The 22,787-nt window shown below is 42.1% G+C and overlaps 1 protein-coding gene across 3 annotated transcripts in view; it reads left to right on the forward strand.

Annotated features, from left to right (window-relative positions):
- BRMS1L (BRMS1 like transcriptional repressor) overlaps positions 1 to 22,787 on the forward strand; it is a 36,328-nt gene that overhangs the window by 6,569 nt on the left and 6,972 nt on the right. For all 3 annotated transcript variants that reach the window (XM_042446318.1, XM_042446320.1, XM_042446321.1), the window contains 6 exons: positions 4,235 to 4,325; positions 7,648 to 7,775; positions 15,247 to 15,326; positions 17,311 to 17,407; positions 20,795 to 20,878; positions 21,907 to 21,971. In XM_042446318.1, the coding sequence (XP_042302252.1) occupies positions 4,235 to 4,325; positions 7,648 to 7,775; positions 15,247 to 15,326; positions 17,311 to 17,407; positions 20,795 to 20,878; positions 21,907 to 21,971 (545 nt within the window). The remainder of the gene's footprint in view (positions 1 to 4,234; positions 4,326 to 7,647; positions 7,776 to 15,246; positions 15,327 to 17,310; positions 17,408 to 20,794; positions 20,879 to 21,906; positions 21,972 to 22,787) is intronic.

Below are 22,787 nucleotides of genomic sequence, written 5' to 3' on the forward strand. Positions count from 1 at the left end.
TGGTGTCATCTGCAAATTTGATAAGTATTCCCCCAATTTTTTTCCTCCAAGTCATTGATAAAGATGTTGAACAGTACTGGGCCCAGGACAGAGCCCTGTGGGACTCCACTGATCACTTCTCTCCAGGATGAAATGGTGCCGTTGTTGAGCACCCTTTGGGTTTGGCCGGTCAACCAATTACAAATCCTTGTAACAGTTGCCTTGTCTAGCCCACATTTTACAAGCTTGTTTGTAAGAATGTCATGGGGAACCCTGTCAAAGGCCTTACTGAAATCAAGATATACTATATCCACAGCATTCCCTGTGAATGGCCACACATGCAATAATGCACATTTCTGCAGATTTCCATGTATATTCTGGTAAAAATGGGGTAATTTTCTGCACTTGCTATGTGAAAAATCTGAACTCCTGCATATTACCTGTCACCAGATTGCATTCTACTCAACTGAAAGGAGGAGTCTTTTAATTGTGACAAAACCCATAGTTCCTTGCAGGACTTTAGCCAAACCCATTATTGTGAAGTCGAAGGTTTTAATGGCTGGCATCCCTACTTTTTTTGTGGGGTTTTTGAGCCATGAGGCTGTGGCTGGCATCTTGCTGGCTAAACTTCAGGAATAAACTCTTCTAGAATACAACCTCATAGCCTGAAAAACCCACAACAAACCCATTGTTATTTGCAGTATTTTTCTTCCCTTTCTCTCCCAGCCCCCAATATGTGTTAGCATTTGCTCAGTATGCATATATGCCACACACATGCATATCTCCTTTTGAAAATAACAACAGACCACATTACTGCACTACCTTTTATAGTGCTGTTATTCCACGTTTACTGCTCTGGCTGCCTGCTGTTGTATTCTGAGGCTTGTAATTCAGTGAGGCCTAAGAGCTCTCTAGCTGAGAATTCTAAGTGCCTCTCCCTCAACTACAAATCCCAGAATGCAACAGGAGGCAGCCAAAGCAGTTAAAGTGGAATGGCAGCACTATAAGAGTGGAACGCAGTAAGCTAGAAAATTTCTCTGTCTGCATCCTGTGATCTCCTTTCACTTACTCCCAAGTAAATAAGCAACATGTCTCAGTCATTCAGAACAAAATGTTTGCTTCACAACAGAAGCTGCATTTTTGCAATGAAGTAGTTATCTAGGGTAACAGCTTAAAATCTGCATTTGTTCCTCTATTCTGGCCAGGGGATGAGGCCATAGTATCATAATATGGCTGACAGCCACCACCACCCCTTCTTTCATTAACTTGTTTACTAACTGTTAAAAAAGTCACCCAGTCTGTGCATTCCATATATCACCTTGGTGTTCTAGATGATAAATAGTGTTGTGAACCATAAGTATGACGCCTTGGTATCCTGAACCAGATGCTGGAGTGAAATGATGACAAAGAGTCTGCTTACCAAAAATACAATGGATTTACTAGAAACATTAACAAACTGGCTGGTCCAATAGGGGGCCATGGGGAGACAGGGGATACAGGGTCTGTGTAACGGGGGTGGGGGAGTGGGGGTGGCATGATCATGCTATGCCTGTGTGTCTTTAGGTGCATGGATATGCAGGTCAGTCAGTCAAGTCGTGCGACTGAGCAGCTATGTGTGGGGTATCCAGTGGGCTGGCAGCTAGGTAGCATGGGGGCTGATTGGCACATGCCAGTAGAGCATCCATGCAATCCCGTGTACAGTATGTATTTGGAATAGAATTGAAAAAATAATAATGGTGCATTGTGGAGCAGTGAATGCTCCATTTGGCAGGTCATTCCTCACAGCAGGAGGGAGGATGTTGTGTAGACTGTGTATCAGCTGTCAGCCATTGTGGGAGCCAGTAGTGTGGTCAGTGGGTTCTCCTCACCTTTGGGAAACTCCAGGAGTAAGCCAGCTTTCCCTTTTCATCTGCTTCTGACCTCTGTCCATATTGACCAGTCCTAACTCCCTCTTATCCCTATGTCCAGAGCATGACTTGGGTTAAATCCCAGAGCATGACTTGGGTACAGTACTTCCTTTTTATTATTCTTACTAACCTTCTTGTCCCTTCTTCAACTTCAAGGATGAATATTGTGTTACTTGCTAGGACTGATGGGAGCTGCAGCTTTACAATATCTAAACAGCAGTACTCTTTACCTCCTCCAGCTCTACTATCTACCTACTGTTTTGAAATATACACACATTGGAATTGTGCATCACTTCATTTTTATTTTTAATTCACTGTGGTAATATTAATTAGAGAATAAGGTAACATGTTAAAGTATAGTTGCTTATATTTTGGATCTGGATAGCAGTTGGGATTAGGGAGTGATGGGATGACCCTCCCATTTGTTCTTGGTTGGCTTGCTTTTTTTGTAACTTGCCTTTGCAGCAGAATTTGATATTTGATGTGTGAGAGAGAGGCTAATGGAAATAAGCTATTAACCATTCATAGAATCATAGAGTTGGAAGAGATCACAAGGGCCATCCAGTCCAAATTGCAAATTATTTGTAACCGAAGAGGAACTACTGGTTTAAGATGATGTCAGAGTGTGATGCAAATTAATCAAATTTATTTTATTTGTTAAGATTTGGGTGAAAAATAAATTGTTTTGTCCTCTCTGAAATTTAAATAAACCCTAATAATTATTTGCATATTTAGTAAAGTAGTTTCCTGCCCAGTAGTCATTAGTTATTTTAAACAATTATGTTAAATGTTGACATTTTTACTTGTTAAATGACAGCTTTATTAGCCGGATAAGTAATGATTAATGTTTCATGTTGTTTTAAAATATTATTTTTCAGCATATATGGGCAGGTGCTAGCCACTTTTGGGCTCTTAGCAATTTTAGCAATGCTAACATCATATAGCATTAGCATTAATCCACAAATCTCTAAGCTCTGACCTAGATATATTACCATATTTAAAGTATATCTAGATTTGTTGTTCATAGGCCTGGGCACCAATTCTTTTAAGAGCATAACAACTTTCCTGAGGATCCTCGACCTCTTTAGACCAGTTGGTACATGTGGAATTCTGCGAGTCTGTCACAAAATGGCTGCCAAGGTTGTCATGATGAGTCACAAATAAATGAATATTTATTGACATATATACCACTAGTCAAATGCAATGTGCATCTCTCTCTCTCTCTCTCTCTCTCTCTAATCATGCTATTTTGATGTGCAGTGCAGAGTATTTGTAACAACCCACCCTCTGTTCAAAGTCTCCTAAGCCAGTCTAGAGAGCATGCCTTTGCTAGGACTGTGCTTCTCTTGTCCAGGAACTCTAGAAAGCGTTTCTGTTGATGGTATTTCCAGCCCAGTGCTGCAAACAGGTCACACACACTAAGTAAACATTTACATATCAGAATTATGCTGCTTTAAAGTGTTGAACACTAAAATATTTAATTGAATTATCTTATAGTTTGTGTCTTGTTTCTAAGCAGGCTTTTTTACACAGCACATGGGGTTGTGTCCTAGGACAGTGAACCTTTTAGGGACTGAGTGCCCAAACACAAAGTGTTACCTGGAGCTGGGGGTGGAACCTCCAGGGGGGGTGGGACTTCCATGCTCTGGGGTCAGGACGTCTGCCTTCCAGGGGCAGAACTTCTGGGGTGGGACTTCCCCGGAGACAGCTAAAGGCCTGGGAAGGTGGGGGGGGGGGAGAGGAGGAAGAGGCCCTGCCTTCCCGTCTCTCCGTGTGCCCTCCAAAATAGCTTTGCGTGCCAGAGATGGCACGTGTGCCATAGGTTCAGCACCACGGTACTAGGATCCTGGTCCTAGGTTTTATAAAATAAATTATTTAGTAGCAAATTGTTATACAGAACTTTCAGTGTTCATACAACCATTTAGTATGCGTTCTTTTTCAGAAAAAACATTAATATTAAAAGAGAGATTTAAAATTGTCTTGATATGAATTTATTTACCAAGGCCAATACCATATCTAATATTAACAACATGACTCCTTTTAGACTATACTTTAAAATATTAAAATATTTTGTTGTGAGATGAAGTGCAAAACTTGAGCAAATGCAAGTTGAGCTCCTTTCCAAGATGAATTATATAAAAGAAGTCAAGCTTTGATTTTGATTTCATGTGCTAGATCTGTTTTTCAACAGTTTAAGAAGGCTGTCAGAGATTACTTCTTGCAGCCTCATCATTCAGAACGTTAGCTGTCTTAATTTGATCAGTGTGGCCATAAATTCTGCAAAATAGGTTTAAAGAGAGAAACCAGTTCTTCTGATGTATTCTTACAAAGCCTGATTCTCTTCTCAGAAATGGATGATGAAGACTGCGAAAGAAGAAGAATGGAGTGTTTAGATGAGATGTCCAATCTTGAAAAACAATTTACAGATCTTAAAGACCAGTAAGTAAGATAGTGACTTAGCATTTTCTTTGCATTCCATTCTGTTTGTAATTCTGGCTTATTATTGCATTGTATATGAAATGGGTGGGCAACTGTCAGGGCTATGGGGCAATATGAAACCCTAAAGGGGCCTTGGAGTGCCAACCCCCCCCCCCCCCCCCGCATTCTTTCCAATGTTTTTTGCTCAAAGATACTCCCAGAACCCTTAGCAGGTGTTGGACGCAGTTTCACCTTGTTCGGGGCCATTTTAGGGCTGGGAAAAGTCTTTTATCCAACAGGATGTGTGTCTAAAATAGCACGGCGGGAGGTCAGAAAGGTGAAGAAAGTGCCCCATAAACTTTCTAGAAGATGTTGGGTGTATTTGGGGGCATTTTGTCCCCAAAACATTGGTCCATGGGGGCCAGTTCAACATATAGCCCATAGTTTTCCCCATTTGTTCTGTAAAACAAGAGTGTGTATGGCAGGTTGGAATCTACCAGCAGATCTCTGGATCTGCAAATGTAAAATTGGAAATGTTTCTGACTTCCTGCTGTTTAAGAATATCTACAACATGAAGGCTCCTCCCCAAATATAAGTCATATATTCTGGTTTATGGAACATTGAAAACTTGGAGAAAAACCATAAAATTGATCATATGGTAAAGAACTGCAAGGTTTGTTCTGGAGCAATACAAACAAATTCTTGGGCTAAACATGTTCCCAGAAGCACCCTGCTTCTTAATTCTCAGAGTATAACTGCTTCTCCTTTTGCTGTTGTTTCACGCGTATCTCTGCTTGATGCACCTTAAAATTTCAATTTAAAAAAATTAATTGGAAGCTAATTAAAACTGACTCATACAATTGAACTGTACAGTTTGTGCCTGTTTACTCAGCCATAAGTTCTGCTGCGCTCAGTGAGACTTTCTGCAAAGTTGTTATGTATAGGATTGCAGCCTTAATATTGTCTGCACTGACTGCCAATCAATATCTTTCAAGGGTTTCACACAGGAGTTTTTCTTGGTCCTGCTTGGCAATACTGCATGTCAAGTCTGGGAGGTTTTGCATGCAAAGCACCTTTGAACTGTAGCACTTTGCAAACTACAGTTGTGTTCAACCAGTGGGTTGATCCAGATTAGGGGTATGCAACCAAGCAGGCAGAAGGGAGTTTTCATGCTCATTGCCCTCATGACACCTCCCTCAGCTAAAATGGTCTACAGATAATTGTGTTCCCTGTTTAATAGACTGAAGTATAGTTCCAGGGAATCTCTGGAAATCAGGTGGACAACCATCTATGAGCAGAGCCCTTTCAGCAGAAGACCATTCCTGTTTTCAGCTCTATGTTTGAATAGTTTGGTACATATGTTTATACCCATGCTGTAGGGCTGTGAGAATGTCTACAGACATTCTCAATTGCTACCTTACACAAGCCATGTAGTATAACTGTGGGAGTTTTCAAGTCTCACCAATTGTGGGATTTTCCACTTGGGCAAACCTACCAGTGGCACCAGTTGTGAGGGTTCCTCTCAGGCAATCACACCACTGTGGTCAAATGTGGCTTGTCTACCCTTTAACCCATCAAATATGATGACTTCCATAGTGTTCAGTACAATTATCAAGAGTGAGGACTTTCCTTATCTCTACTTCTGCCACCAGTGGCAATGACTTCCTCCTGTCCCCCTTGTGTGAGACCATCTAAATTCCCTCAAGATACCTATGAAGGTTATACCACCCCTCTATATTGAATGCTGCCACTACAGACATGTTGTCTGAATCCATGATCTCTGATAGATAGTGTTTCTGGAAACCAAATGTGTATAAAACAAAAACAACTTTTTATTTACAGAAGTTAAACATAACACAGCAGATTATACTTTCCTCCCCCCCAACAGCTTCTTACCTTATGGTTTAATATATAACCAATAAACCAAACAACATTTTCCAACACCAGTCTATGACATTACAATGATCACATGAAAATATCTCAGATAATTCTGTTGTAGGCTTAAATTCACAATCTGCCTTATGCTTGCAAAAGGATTCTGCTCTTAGAAGGTGCATATAATCTAATTTCCAGGTGTTGCCCAGGTGTTGCAAAGTGGCAAATGATACCTTCCTAACTTTCCAAGTCCAGGTGTAAATATCCATAAGCAGGCAAGTTAGATTGAGTCTTAAGGCAGAAAATCTCACAAATGCATCTTCCTACCTGAAAGAACAAAAATAAATAAATAAATGCAAAACAAACAAACAACCCCCCCCCCAAAAAAAAAACCCAAGAAAATAAATGAATGAAACTTCCATTCCCACTGATGACACTTGATGATGTCTGCTGCCTGAGACCAACTGCTAAGACTCAAGTAACTGGCTGGCATCTTATCAGTTTGTAAATTCTTACATATGCAGTTGAACTTCCCTAGCTGAGTCCATATTCAGCTGAAGGTAGAATTATCCATATGGTGCCATTGCACATCATTGTGCATTGTTGCACACGGAGTATTGATTGCATGTTGGTACATCGTTGCATCTTTAACAAGATGGTCTAGCAGGATCAAAGAGAGCCAACAAACATCATATTGTGGTTTGAGGGTTGAACTAGGGCTCCAAGAGACCAAGGCACAAATCCCCACTCAGCCATAAAAATCCACTAGGTGTCTTGGGCAAGTCACACTCTCTCAGTCTCAGAGGTGGGCAATGGCAAACTCCTTCTGAACAAACCTTGCTGAGGTTTACCTTAGGGTCACCATAAGACTGAAATGACTTGAAGGCACATGATATACAGCATAACCAAGGTACAGCTCCATGAATATAAAGTTGCACTTTGACTCTTTGATGCAGTAGTTCAGCCATAGGCTTCGATTTAGACTTTGTTTGTTTGTGGCAGGAGCATCTTCTCAATAGAATTCTGCTCAAAGGATGCTCTTGCTAGTTGGAAGCTATTTATATAGCATTCCTGAGCTATTTATGCTCTCTTAGAGTTGGGTTTTGTTTTGTTTTGTTTTGAGAGGGTCAAGTCACTACAGTAAAAAGGATGACTCACCTCCACATCTCATTCTACCAGGACAATCCCTCTGCTGGATCAAATGCCATTCTCAGGGAGAAGGAGCTTTTCCAGCTATCCTTGTTTTAAATCTGGATCCAACCAAAATGATGTGTAAATGGGCATAGCTTATTGTACAGCACAGTCTGTTTTTAACTATGGTTAATTTCTACTGTCTCGACAGGCTTAATGATTTGCTGAGTTATGGCCAGTGGCAACTGGGGAAAGGGGTTCTTAGAAATGTTAATATACACTGTTCTCTGCGTGTTTTTAATATAATGCACTCCATCTTCATCTTCATTATGTTAAGACTTTACAAGGAGAGATTAAGCCAAGTGGATGCAAAACTGCAGGAGGTCATTGCGGGAAAGGCACCAGAGTACTTGGAACCACTGGCAGCTCTGCAAGAAAACATGCAAATCCGAACAAAAGTGGCAGGTAAGTGCATGAAGTGGTTGTTGTTGACTCAATTAGGTGCATCCTGCAGGGCCTGGGTAGAAGTGAAATGCTAACAAAAACATTTAAATCTGTTCATTTTAAACTCTCAAATGCTTCTTTTCATAACTTCTAGTAAGCTTTTTGGTAGGGTAGAGATGGAGGTCTATACCAGGATGCAGGCTTGTTCTGTGTCCTAGAGACGTAAGGACACATGTTGTATATGTTTTCAGTTGTTCTTATGGCTTCACTGCCCAAAGAGCCAGTTCCGATGGGCTCTACCTTGCATAATAAACTAATTTGTTAAACTCAGAATGAATGTTAGTTTACCATTCTTCACCTCCCACCAACCTCTCCTTGTTTGTTGGCTTTGACATCTGGCTTCTGCTGTCTTAGGCCAGGATTCTGTTGATTACGTCAGCACCATCTTGAAGGGTGCATAGTGGTGGGTAGGATGGCAATTAAAACCACCTCAGTCACAAAGGGAAGGTGCCTTGCTGGCAGCTGACAGGACAGTTTCTTTTCCTGATAGAAATAGCTTTTTCTGCTGTCCTCTCCCTTGCCTTGCCTTATGGTGCTACACTGATGGGCTGCTGCATATACTGTCTCTCCTGCACCACCACCATCGCCACAGGTGTAGTTACACTAGCTAATACAGTTACGATCTTAGGCGGGTTACAGACGGGCAAAAAGGGATGTACTCATGACGTCATGAAGGTAGAGCCTTCAGACGGGCTTTCCCTGAATGCCGTCATGAACACGCCCCCCGCACGCCCCAAGCGGGAAGAAGCGGCATCAAAAAGGTGCTGCTTTTTTCCGCTTCTTTTCGATTTGATACGTACCTGCGCATCTCCGTCTGTAAGCTGCTGCACCGATACGTCAGAATTGCTACGCCGCAAATATAAGTTGCCGGTTTAAAAGCTCCGTGTCAGCTACGTTGCATAATGGGTCGGGGTCCAGGACATGCGTGGTTTGCAGTCAAGCTTTAATTGCAACGTCCGCTGCCATGGAGCTGTGGAAGCTGAGGCACAGCTGCGGCGCATTTTAAGCCTCGTAACCCTAACCCTAGAGCCACTTGTGCGCATGCGTTGCTAGAACTGCGGGAAGTTGTAACTTTTGCCGGCGGATGTTTTGGTTGTAGAAAGTGAAAAGGGAAAGTTTGGGATTTAAAGTGACCCCCTACACACATTCCTGCGCCATTTTCACCTGGGAACGGGCAGTTTGGCTGCTCCTGGCACAGCTGTGTGGCGGCTCCCCTTTGCCACCAGGCAGGATGGCACAGCCATCCACCAGCACCCCGAAAAAAGGCAGGGGGACGTCTTGGTCTCATACTGAGACGGCTGACATTATAGCTATATGGTCCCAGAAACTGGAGTAACTGCAGAAACTGGAGCAGTCCTACCTGAATGCTGACACATATCGAGAAGGGGAAGAAGCCATGAGAGCTGCTGCACCGGTACACCAGAATTGCTACGCCGCTACTTTAAGTTGCCCATTTAAAAGCTCCGTCGCATAGTGAGTTGGGGTCTTGGAACATGCGCAGTTTGCAGTCAGGCTTTAATTGCAACGTCCGCTGCCATGCAGCTGTGGAAGCTGAGGCACAGCTGCGGTGCATTTTAAGCCTCGTAACCCTAACCCTAACCCTAGAGCAACATGTACGCATGCGCTGCTTGGAAAGTTTGGACTTTAAAGTGCACCCCTACACACATTCCTCTGCCATTTTCACCTAACAATAAAAAACGCTAAAACTGTAAATATTGACATATGTACAAAGGAGGTGAGGGGAGATGGCAGGGGGACAGCGGTGGCAGCGGAGACAGCTGTGGCTGCGCATTGCAGATTCAGCAGGAGCGCGGGGACCAAAGGAGAGGAGGCATCTATGATGCTGCTGACACTGGCAAAGTGCAAGCGGACAAGGATGCCAACACCAGCTGATCACCAGCTGGCAGGAGACCACCATTGTTTTAAAGGGGCTTGGGCACTTTAAATGTGCCCATAGCTTTCTGCCGCCGCTGCTTAGCGCTGCAGCTGCGAAGCTGCGCACCTCTCATGCGGCAAAAAAAAAAAAAAGAGACCCCGGAGCTTGAATGTGCCCAAGACCTTTTGATGCCCTCTAAACTTGCCCCCAAAGGCAAAGGGCAACTAGAGGGGGCCTGGGCCTGGGATCAAGGGGCAGGGAGCACTGACAAGGCACTAGGTCCCATGATGTCCCATAAAGACATCATTTCGCCTCCCAGGGCATGTCTTCCCTCCCAGCCCTATCTACTCTATTCTACCCTTCATGTTCCCTCCTCCCACCATGCCTGGCTCACTGGTCCCCAAAGCAGCAATCTCCAAACTCTGTCCTTCCAGGCGTTTGGACTTCATCTCCCAGAATCCCCAGCCACCTTGCCCTGTGGTCTGGGATTCTGGGAGATGAAGTCCAAACGCCTGGGAGGACAGAGTTTGGACATTGCTACCTCACACCACTCCTGCCTAGCTTTAGACTGCACAGTTGCGCCTCATTTACACTCACAGCCACACCACCGCAGTTGCGCATAATTAACCACACAAATTTTTTTTAAAAATAAAGTTTTTTATTAACAATAACAATAAAAATCTTATTTACAAGTATTTACAAAGGGAAGGGGTGGTGGTGAAGGGGGGATGGCAGAGGGGGCAGGAGAGGGAAGCTGCTTCAGGGAGGAGGAGGAGGCGGTGGGGCGGGAAGCCGGCGGAGGAGTTCCTGCAGGGTCTCTTCCATGGAGGAGACTCTCTCCGCCAGCTTGTCCACTTTCTCCTCCAGCGCAGCGAACCTCCTCTCCGTCCGGTTCTCTGTGGGGGGGAAAAGAAAGAGGATGGTTAGGATCAGCCTGTGCAGCCCATCACCCACTCCCACAGGCAGGGTTTCTGGGTGCCCCCACTCCCTTCCCTGGGTTCACCTCTACACTTACCTTGCTGCCGGGCTTGGAGGACACGATCCAGGGCACTGGCATCGAGGGCCAAGTGCCCTGGCTGTCCTGGCAGGCGGCGGCTCGGCCCAGGCTCCTCTTCCTCAGCGGCAGCAACAGCAGCGAGGACTTCAAGCCCTGCAAAAGAGGAAGGAAAGGCCCAAGTTACCATGCTGGCATGGCAGACGAGGGCACAAGTGTCGTGGGGGCTGCAGGCAGGCAACCCCCACCCCTCACCCTGGGGACCTACCTGCCGCCAGAGGAGCCTGCTCTGGCTGCGGAGGGGCCACAGCAGCTGGTCCTGGCTGTGGGCCACCCTCGGGGACATCCTCGTCCCCCGAGGATGGTGGAGAGGGCGACCTGGCAGGGTGCCCTCCCTCCCTCCGCCTCCGCCTCGGCCGCACGCCTGCAGAAGGGAAGAGGAGGGATGGCATTGGCACCATGCAGGAAGGAGAGGAGGGCAAGGGAAGGGTCAAGGAGGGTAGGACAGGGCATGGCAGGAGCTCTGGCTTACCTGGAGGACGGCGATCTTCCGGTCTGGGCCGATCTCCCCTGATCCACAGGTCCTTCAGCCGCGAGAAGAATGGTGGCTGCCTGTCAACCGGGGGCGCCTCTCCGAAATCCTCAAGGGTTTCGAAGAACGCTGCCTTCAGAGTTTTAAATTTAACTCTACATTGGTGCAGCGTTCTTTGAAACCCTTGGTTTCGGAGGGCACGAGATGCCTCGAGAAAATGCCCCCGGTTGGGCTTGTTGGTGCTAGCCATCACCCTCCTCGCGGCTGCCTGTGGCATCAGGGAGTCCAGGAGGATCCCGACCTCTTCGTCCGTCCAGTAGGCGATTCGGACCGGGACCCTCCTGCGTGGCTCTGCCATGTTGATCGCCGTCCTGGGGTCTTGCATAGTTGCGCACGGGTATATATGGGCACCTGCGGCTCTGGGCCGTTAGGCCAAGGTGGTCCTAGTCCAATGAAAGCTTTCAGAGGAGCAGTTTGAATCTTTCCCCCAATAGATGTCCTCTGGGTGCCCCATTGATACATTCAAATGGGCCATTAGGAAAGCTTGAATTTGAGGGGGATTGATACATTGTCAAAGGGGCAATTGGCAGTTGGAGCTGATGTATCTTTTTGCCCCAGGAAAACAGGCGCCAGGAGACCTTTTGTGTGTGTGTGTGTTTGTGTGTGTCCCCCTCAGGCACGTGGCAAAACATGCCCACAGCACAGATCAGGAATGATAGGCAGACTCAAACTGTGGATAATGGGATACATTTATTCATGTGCTTGTGGTATTACAGTACAATGCACTCTGACATCACAGATGATGGCACAGGAGCCATCCTTCAGATTCTCCTTGTCAGAAAAAAATCTGCCAGAGCATTCCTCACAGTCTCCCCTGCTGCCTTCTTCTCTGTCTCTTCAAGGGGGTCATGAGCCACTTCCAAATGGGGTAGGCACAGTCAACCAGTATCAGGGGCCTGATCTGCTGGCCTGTGATGTTGATGCTGGGGTTCCCTGGCACATAGATGCCAGCCTCCATGGCCTCGTAGATGAGAGAAAGTTTAAAGGGGCTTGGGCACTTTAAATGCGCAGACAGGCTTTCTGCCGCTGCTTAGCGCTGTAGCTGCGCAGCTGCGCATCCAGTAGCCGGCAAAAGAAAAAAAAAGCCGCAGTTTGGGCCGCCCGTGCGGAAGCTGCTTCTCTTTTTGCAGCGTCCTCCGAGGCGGCGGTTTGGAAGCTACGGGTCCGAAACGGACCCAGGTGAGGCGTCTTCACTGCCCCACGTGTGGAAGCTCCAACACCTGAAGCACGCCCCCGGGGCGGGCCGTCTGGAGGCTCCGCATTCAGCTGAATACACCTCCAAGACGTCCTCCCCTGCCCGTCTGTAACCCGCCTTAGTTTCCAGTTGTGTCCAAAGGTACTGTGTCCAAAGCACTGTGGCTTTGTATGTGCATTCACTGAATACAATCTTAAATAAGCATTCAACCAAAGTTTAAAATCATTGTGGAGCCCCAGTCTTGGGGAAAAGGCAGGGTATAAATCAAGTGATGGTTGTTGAACATGAATATACAGTTTCCTGGTTCACGTGGAATGGGCAACTGTGGATTAAGAAGGGCAGGGTTGAAGTATTGATGGGAGAAGCACAAAGGCCCAGTCCTCTCGTTTCCAGCAGCATAACCTATGGCATTTTAAACTTGCCTAGCTTTGTCAACTCTTATGTGACATTAATTATCCACAGTCTTAAGGGAGAGGGGGATTCTTTCTTTGTCCCTACATGCTGTTTCATACTTGCCTTCTGTCCAAGTACTAATCAGTCCTGACCCTGCTTAGCTTCCAAAATCAGATGGTATTGGATCAGGGTAAGTGTGGTAGACTCATACCAGAGTGAAGTAATAGCTTCATAACTGGATTTATAAGAGCTTAGTAGAGTCACATAAAATAAATACATATTTTATGAAGCCACATTTATGTTTCTTATCAGCCATAGACATATAAAGCAGACTTTCTCTGTAGTTCTCACTGAAGCTAGCTTTTTTAAAATAACATTCCTTGCTAGAAACACAGTTTTTGATTTGTAGTCTCCTCAGATTGTGTATCAAATGTCTATTGTGCTGTGGATACACATTTTAAAAAGCAGTTCTGGAGCTGAGGGAGAACCTTCAAATGGTAAACTGTTTATAAACATTGCTAAATGTTGTGGTTTCAGCCACAGCTGAAGATATAGAGCAGGGGTAGGCAACCTGCGGCCCGCAGGCCGGATGCGGCCCGGCGAGGCCTTGGGACCGGCCCCAGACCAGTACTGCCGCCGATTGCCGCCGGGGCCTATGGCCTCTCACGCGCAAGGGCAAGGGGGGCAATTGTCTATAGACGCCTCGGAAACATGCATGTATATTAACATTTTTAAAAAAAAATCAGCAATTTTTTTGTGTTTCCTCCACTTTTTTAAAAAAAAGTGTCCACCATTTGAAAATGCTGTCCTACATTTGTCCCGGTTTATTTATTTAATTAATTTTTTTTTTAAAAAAATATTTAATTATTTATTTTTTGGCTTCGGCCCCCCAGTTGTCTGAGGGACAGCAACCCGGCCCCTGGCTCAAAAAGGTTGCCTACCCCTGATATAGAGATATCTTCAGTATCTTGCACATGTGCACCTAGGATTTTTACTGATTTCCTAGCTAGTATCTTCTCATGCTGCATTGGAGGTTTTCTCTGAAGCATGCTTGAGTTTGGGTTTTTAGAAGGGGCATGTGTAGCTTGTGAGATAACTTGAGGGGCTCTTTTGAAAGAGTTAGCTTTGGGGACCAGCAGTGCATAGTGATATCATTGAACAAATCTCTACAGCTCATACATTATTAAATGGTTTATTATCCCAAATATTAATACAAAATACACATAAATGCTTTATTATGCCAAATCTAAGGATTCCAAAAATAAGGATTCTCTGGACAGTCAAAAAGACCAACAAATGGGTCCTGGAGCAGATCAAGCAAGAAATCTCCTTAGAAGCCAAGATGACAAAACTCAAGTTGTCGTACTTTGGACACATCATCAGAAGACATGAATCATTGGAAAAAAACAGTAATTCTAGGAAAGGTAGAGGGAAGTAGAAAGAGAGAAAGGCTGCATGCAAGATGAATAGACTCTATTAAAGAGATCATGAGTTTGCATGAGTTGAGCAGAGGAGGACAGAGGGTCTCGGAGATGTCTCATCAGCAGGGTCGCCATGGGTCGAGATCGACTCGAGGGTAGTTAACAACAACAATGCCAAATATAAATATAAAGAAACATCCCTGAAGATGAGTCTTCTTCTAGGGAAGATAGTTTTTTGCTAGCACTAGGCTTAATCTGTTTCCCCTTAGCATCCAGCCAGCTGTGAAATACCGTTTTGCTATAGCACTACTGAAAACTGTGTTGATATTAATTTAAATAAGTGTGGTGTAGTGATTTGAGCATTGGACTATGATTCTGGTTCAATTCCTTGCTCAGCCATTGAAACCCACTGGGTGCTTTTGGGTGAATCACACACGAGAAGATCCTGTTATAGGTTTGCCTTATACAGAAATGACTTGAAGGAACACAGCAACAACAATGCTGTCACATCAGTAATAACTGCAAGCATTCTTTGTGGGTAAGATTCATTAAGGAGTATAACTGGGGTGGGCAACTGTGGCCTTTTAGGTATTGTTGGGCTGCAACTTCCATAATCCTTATGCTGGGCCTAGAGCTGATAGGAATTGCAGTTTAGAGCATTTGGAGGACCACAATTTCCCACCTTTGCTCTATAGATTTCTGCACATTGCTTGAGTAAATACAGGATGCTTTAAAACCTGTGGAGATTTTTCTGTAGGGTTAGAATTTTACTTGTCCAGGCATTAGACATATTAATATAGGAATGAGACTTCTTTCTACATCAGATGTTTGCCTTTTGAATCTGTTCAGAGTTTAATATGCTGTAGCTTATGGAATGAGAAATGCAATGCCAAGTTCACTGAGGTCTGTGGTCCTATTTTTGTCTCTTAAAAAATTTAAACAAAAAATTATTTGTTTGTAGGTATCTACAGAGAGCTCTGTTTAGAGTCTGTGAAAAACAAATATGAATGTGAAATTCAAGCCTCCCGCCAACACTGTGAGGTACTGTTTTTATCCTGATCTGGTTTCATTTGTCTGTAATTGTTGGGGCTAATGTATGAGGAAATATATGAAATCAAACTGGGGAGCTGACAAATATTTTTGAACATAGATGTGGTTATGATCCATAAAAACTGTAGAGCAGTGCTTTCACTATTGGTGTGCCTTGAAAGGTATGCTGGAAACCTGTTTAATCAGCTTAATGGGATCTTTGTTTACAATTGAAAACTAAGCATCGTATTTTTGTACTGAGTTTTACACTGGGAAGGCAGATGAACTAAATAGCTCCAGCTAATTTTTGTATGAGAGCCAACATTGGTTTGAGAGTTGGACTATAACTCTGGAGATGAGGGTTCGATTCCCCACTTGGCTATTGAAACCTATTGGGTAACTTTGGGCAAGTCACACACTCTCAGCCCCCAAAATACTATCATAGGTTAGCCTTAGGGTTGCTGCAAGTAAGAAATGACATGAAGGCACAAAAAGCCAAAACAACTTTTTTACGTTTAGAGTGGTGGTAGGACAGGTGACTGATGTGTTTCAGTTCTGTAATCCCTCCTGAATCATATTTTTGCTGTATCCTTTGTATAGACTTTCAGTTTCAAGATGTAATTCTTTGATCTTGAAATACTTGACTTACTAGGTGTACACTAAGCTACTCGGAGGAGCCAGGAAGAACTGAATACAAAAGTTTCACAAAGCCCTGAAAATCAAAAAGTATTGATTCAAAACAAGGTTTTGTTGCTATGTGCCTTCGAGTCATTTCCGAATTAAGGCAACCCTATCATGGTATTTTCTTGGCAAGATTTGTTCAGAGGAGGTTTACTATTACCTTCTCCTGAGGCTGAGACCATGTGACTTGCTCAATGTCACCCAGTGGGTTTCATGACTGACCTGGGAACCGAACCTTGGTCTCTAACACAGTTATATAATTCCCAACTCCCATGGTGCATACTGATAGTTATTGTAATACAGTCAGCTCTCCTTTTCCCCAAGCTTGCCATCTGCAGATTGGAGCATCTGTAGATGGCCCCACCTCATTCCCCCCAGTGGTGGTGCATGCTTTTAGATGCATTTTAACTGAATACGTGTGTTTTAACTGTTCAATTATTCAATTCATTAACATGTTTTTATAATGTTTAAGTGAGTTGTATTGCTATGAATTTTAAATTGTTAAAACTGACTTTATTATAAGCCAGCCAGAAATCTTAGGATAGAGGGTGGGATGTAAATATTTTAATTAATAAATAATAGCCCACAATAGTAGCTCACCCTAATAAAATAGCACTGTTCCTTGCCAGGCATTAAGAGAAAAGAAGCCAAGAAGGAACCTATTTGCATGCTTGGGAAAACTCAGAAAACTGCAAGGGTACAATTCCCCCCCCCCCCCCAAGTTAAAAATCCCAAGGACTGAGTGTGATGTATGTCATTCAGAAAGTAAAACCAGGTATTCTGGGAGTAAAATCTTCATCATTAAATATACTTATCCTATCTAAAAATCTGTGAGCATCATACATTAAAATCAATTTAAACAATTTGAGAGGGCTGGGTATTTTGGTTACATTCATTTCGTATACGTCTCTTATTTACTCACCATGAGGGTTCTTTTTCTCATGTATCAGTCTACAACATGTGCTTTGCAGATTCAAAACAATTTGTAGAAATACTCCTCTCTTTGCCTTGTAACGCATCCCTCTTGCAGTGTTACATACCCACTTGAATCTTCTGCAAAAAGATGTGCCCCCTGTTTGTATATTTTGCATCTGCTTCATGTAACGGAAGTGATGACCTTTCTTCATAGTATCAGATGCCAGCATTTCCACATTGCTGCTTGTGCTCTGACCTATAATGAAAGAATCTATCTTGTACATAAGGCCTTTGTTTAGGAAGCTGCTTGCACAGATCTTGAGTGTCCAATCCAGAAGAAGATGTAGTGCATGCTTTCAGCTGGCTTATGTTTGACTACATTGTTAACTTTGCCTTTCAGAGTGAAAAGCTCTTGTTGTATGACACTGTTCAGAGTGAGCTGGAAGAGAAAATCAGACGGCTTGAAGAAGACCGACATAGCATTGACATTACCTCAGGTAACTAAGTGCTTGCGGAGGGTGAATGCATAGAAGAATGTCCAGATCAATAAATTGCCAGATGCAACCCTGTCATCTCAGGATGCAGAACAATCCCCCTCCCCACACACTTTCAGCTTTGTCCTTGGAATACAGTACTGTATCTCCCTGAGGCAGATGGTCAGCTGTCTCATTTTTGTTGACAATTAGATCTTGGGTTTGTCACTCCTATCTTTTAGTAACTCTACTGAAATGTACAAATCTCATTTGAAACTGGCAAAGCATACAGTTCTGCTAACATGCTTATGCTGAGATCAAAGGCGTAGAGAGTGTGTTGAGAGGAGGACAGCTTAGAAGCTGTGGAAGGTGCTGGGGTGAGGCTTGCACCATTTGGCAGATATTTCACAGGTACTGGATATGTAACATTGGAAAAATTATTTACACTGTCATAAGCCCCAGGTGTACCAACTTTGCAGGCAAAAAATCAAATCTCAGTTCACCTTGTTTTATGACTATGGGAAGGAGCTGCTTATTTTTTTAATAGGGTAGCAGTTCATTCCTTAAGCACTGCTGGTAACAGCCAGAGCCCTTCTCCATCTACCATTAGAAGGGCCTTTTTTTTTTAAAGTAGTAAAAAGCTGCCGCCTTCCAGGTGTGTTTGTTAAAACCCACCACCACTTTGAAGAGTCATAATGAGAATAGATTTAAACTCATCTCTGTTTTCTATTGGTTGATGCTATAAATAACTTGAACTAATTATAGGCAGCAAAGAATGAATTACATTAGTTCATGGAATCATAAAACTATGGAATTGGAAGGGACTCCGGAGGGCATTTAGTCCAACCTGTTCATGTGAGAATTTCACACTTGAATAATTCCTGAGAAATAATAATAATAAATATAATAAATTTTATTTATATTTCCCACCTCCCTTTGGATCGAGGTGGGATTAAAACAAATAATTCAACAATACAAAATGCAAATACAATGTTATCTAAAAATACAAACAATAAAATGGTCAGCAATACTGCTACCAATCATTAAAATATCTAATCGTCGTCTGTTCCCATACTATTGAGTCGGAAGTGGGGGTGTTCTTTAGGATCAATTATAGCAGATCAAATGGATAGGCCTGCCGGAAGAGATCTGTCTTAAGTGCCTTCTTAAAGGCTTCCAGTATAGTAATAAGGTGGATCTCTTCCGGCCAGTTGTTCCATAGTTCAGGGCTGCGGCTGTGAGAGCTTTATGGGAAGTCGTAACTAATCTGGTTTTCGTGTATTCCAGTAGTTTCTTCCCTGATATTCTAAGATAGCCAGTGATATATTCAAGTTTTTCTCTTCCAAGTCTCAAGTTTCTCCCCTCAGGTCTTAAGTGGAGCCTCAAGTATGGCAGTCAACTTTCACAGAAAAAAGGTAGTGGTGGTGTATGTAGTTTCAATAACTAGAAAATAGAGATGCACACAAAGCTAGGTTAAAAAATATCAAAGGCAATTTCTCATGATTTCATTTTATAAAAATGATTTCTGTTCAAGAATCTGTCCCCATTACACGTTAGAGGAGACTTCTAAAGTTTTTCCTAGGAGCAGCAGTCAACACTTGTCCCTATAGCATAGGGTGCATTTCTTAGAGGGGAACAGCAAATGCATTAGGCAGTAGCCTTGAGATGGAAAGATCCTTCTAAAACTTTTCAAAAGCTTTGGAAGGCTCCCCCAATATACAGTTGGCAGCACATATGGCTTTGTTAGATAGTCAGAGAGAAATACTGAATTAAGATTTATCTCTGGTAAAACAACTAGCATGGATTGGAACATATCACATTATTCGATGATCTCTCACTGATAACCTGCATTCTTGCATAGAATATGAATCATTGATAGTCCAGAATTCCAGTTAGAAACAGCTGGTGGGCTGTGAAACATGGTGGTGGTGATGATAGTGATAATGATGGAAAATGGTTAAATCTTCTGACATTAGGATGAGCAAAGGAAATACAATATGGATATTAACCTTTTGCCAGTTTCTGGGGAAATTTGCTGTGCCAACATAGAAAATAAGACCATATAATAAAAGCAAAATTTGAGTTAAATTAAACTGATTTCAAGTTCTGCCAACTGTAGTTCTAGACAAACACTTCAGTAAGGTGCCATTTGAAATCAGCCTGTGTATCCATGGCCAGTGTTAGATGCTATATTGTCTACTACTTTTATAGCAACCCAAGACAAGTGATTTTTGAAACCTTTCGAAGTGGGAATTCTATTTTAGAAGTGATTCAGTTTCTTTTGAGAAAATACCAACAGCAGTGTAAGAGACAAAGTGACAATTTTTGCTGTGGCTGCAAAGATATTAGAAAGAGTTAGATAAAAGTTGCCATAAATTGTCTTCAAGATTTATCAAAAGATACTTTCAACGCTATATGTCATACTTTTGCAATGGGACATGGAGGAGGAATTAATAAAGGATTACTAAGTGGGTCCAAAATATTGGAGATGTAATTGAACTGGAAAAATGGGGAAAAGTTTGGAAAAAAATTAAAATAAAATATACCTCAATTAAAGTATTCAAGAAAACTTATACAGAATGCACTATTAGTGGTACCTCACTCCAGAAAAATTAATCTAAAATGTATAAGAAATTATACGGTAAATGTTGGAAGTGTAAGATAGAAACAAGTACTTTCTATCATACTTGATGAATGCGCTTCAAAGCAAAAAAATGGCTTCAAATCATCAAATGATAAGAGAAAATATTTTTAAAATAAAGTTTCAAATGAATCCCAAATTGCACTTTTTAAGAATAACAGAACAGAAAATTTTAAAACAAAATGGAAAAATAATATTTTACATGTCACCACTAGGACCTTATGTGCCCACGTATGGTAAAATAGAGAAATTCCAACAGTTCAGTGGTTAATCAAATTGATAGATATGGCCAAAATGGATAAAATAATATGCCTGCTGAAATTGGGAAAGTACAAATAAATATATACAAGATTGGGAACAAATAATTAAATATCTGAGTGATGAGTGAGGGGAGCTGACAGTTAGTGGCTTTAAAGACTGTTGTTTGTTATACCATTTTGCTGGATTTGTATATTTGCATACTTTGTATATTTTTAATATATTTGTCATAGCCTTTGACTGATGGTGAGTTAAAGTGAAGCAAGTCAGAGATACTGTTTAAACACTCAACTGCAAAACTTCACCAGTTATTTCTTCTCCACCCTGCTTTTGATTGATGCTATTAATGGACATCCATTTGAAATCTAAATAACACCAGCTGGTCAATGTGGTAGCAGTGCTAAAATATATTTTAAATGTGTAGATCTCTTTTTCCTGATGATGCTAAGCTTGTAGACCTTTGTACTATTAAAAAAAAAATTAAACAGCAGCATTTTTTTTTGTTTCCTTAGAGTTATGGAATGATGAACTTCAGTCTAGGAAAAAAAGGAAAGATCCATTTAGTCCAGATAAGAAGAAACCTGTTGTTGTTTCAGATATCCTTTTATGTTTACTGAATGGGTATAGTTAATTTACTTAATTATAGTATGACTAATTATTGACAGTTCATAAAACTTCAGTTAAGCAACACAAAACAATGGTCTGGAGGCTGACAAAAAATCATGAGGAGTATACACTTGCCACATGGGTGTGTCTTTTGTCATAACCTAACAATTACACTTGGGAATAAGCTAAACAAGAAGAGTGAACATTAGAACAATGGCAGTGAATAGTGAAATGTCCTTTAAGGTTCTGTTTCATTCTGCATTCTTGCTTGCTTTAAAAATGCTGAAATTGACCTTCAATTTTTTTTAATTTTTTATTTATTTATTTATTTATTTGGTATATCTCAATTATTTGTATTGCTCTTTAGCCTGAGTTAGGTTTGTTAAGAAAACATAGATTTCTTGTACATTTCAGTCCTGTGAGAGAATTGGGATGGCAGTCTTTTCAGAGTGAAAGACTGTTCTGGTAGTTGTGGAATCCATCAAGAAGCTATGCAGGTGTGCAGAGCTGGTGGTGGGCAATGTAGCTGGGTACAGCTACTTGCACACATTTGCAGAGAATGCAATTTGTGTGGGTAAGATGGACAGCTAGACAGCAGGGAAAAGTGTGCTGTGTACCACGCTACTGCACCATCCATGCAGGTGCCAGATATCTATCTGTGCTATGCATATATAGTCTGTCCAATAGAACATGAAGATTGCTGCCTTAAACTTGGGCAAGTTCAGCAAATAAAAGACTACTTACAAAATGCATGCTATGATCTGATTTGTTTTACCTATATTTGTATTTTCATTTTATGGAAATATTTGACAGTTTCTGTGAAATGTATAAAGTGCTATAATAAATGGTATAAATTGGTGGCATTGCTGATACTTGCAGATGTGTGTGACTTGTGATTGGGACCTAAACACTGTTTTAATTTTATGTATGTGTTATAACCAAGCATGCTCCTAAGTGTTCTGCTAGAATGTATATTTTGATCTCATTTGAAGATGTGCAAGTCCCTTAACATATTAACGGCCCTATATAGTGTATATGCTACAGGATCTTGATATACTTGAAGACTGGACAACAATAAGAAAGGTATGCTTAAATGTCTCTATCTGTATTTGTTTTTTAAAGGGAAGGGTTGATGTCCATGTGTTTAGCAGAGATCTGAAAGGAGAAGGGAGGGAAAGCACTATTTTGTATTTCATTTTAAGTGCAAAATGTCTTGGGACAGCCCTAGAAAGAATGGCCATGTGGCTTTCTTTTGTGTAGAGTGTAAAGTACAGAGTTGGAAAAGTTCCATTTTTAGACTATGGCTTTCAGAATTTCCCAGCCAGTTTGCAGGATTTCAGGAGCTCTAGTCCAAAAAACAAAACTTTTCCAAGATCTGAAATTTGTAAAGGGGCTAAACCTAATAATAAGATGAAAGGTGTAGCTTTTGTGTGATTATATTATGTTTATATGATCGATTATTTCTAATAAGATTCACAAACTTTGTTTAGTACAGACTTTACCCTTATGGTTTAGCTGGTAAGTAAGAGTAGTTCACAAAAATGGTCACTGTCACCAAATCATTTTACTGGCTAGTTCTGAAACTGTATGCTTTATGTCATCATGTGTGAGATTTGATTTTTGGTCATCTTAGCTGTTGCTAACTTTTTACTGGGGAAGCTTTGAAAGCTGTAGAAAAGTGCAGCTGGCAGAATAGTGTAGGAATTTGCCCATTTTCCTAAAAAAGTAAGCAGTAGGACAGAAAGACTGAAATGGTGATTTTGTTTGAAACATTATATGGGTTACTTGATAATAAAGGTTAGCCTATCCTAAAGTTGAGGAGCACATTGAGTTCTCTTCGCCAGCCCATATACAATATGAAATAAGCAGGCCCTGCATTAAGAAGAAAGGACACATTTG

Source organism: Sceloporus undulatus, chromosome 1 (assembly GCF_019175285.1).
Source record: "Sceloporus undulatus isolate JIND9_A2432 ecotype Alabama chromosome 1, SceUnd_v1.1, whole genome shotgun sequence".
Taxonomy (NCBI): domain Eukaryota; kingdom Metazoa; phylum Chordata; class Lepidosauria; order Squamata; family Phrynosomatidae; genus Sceloporus; species Sceloporus undulatus.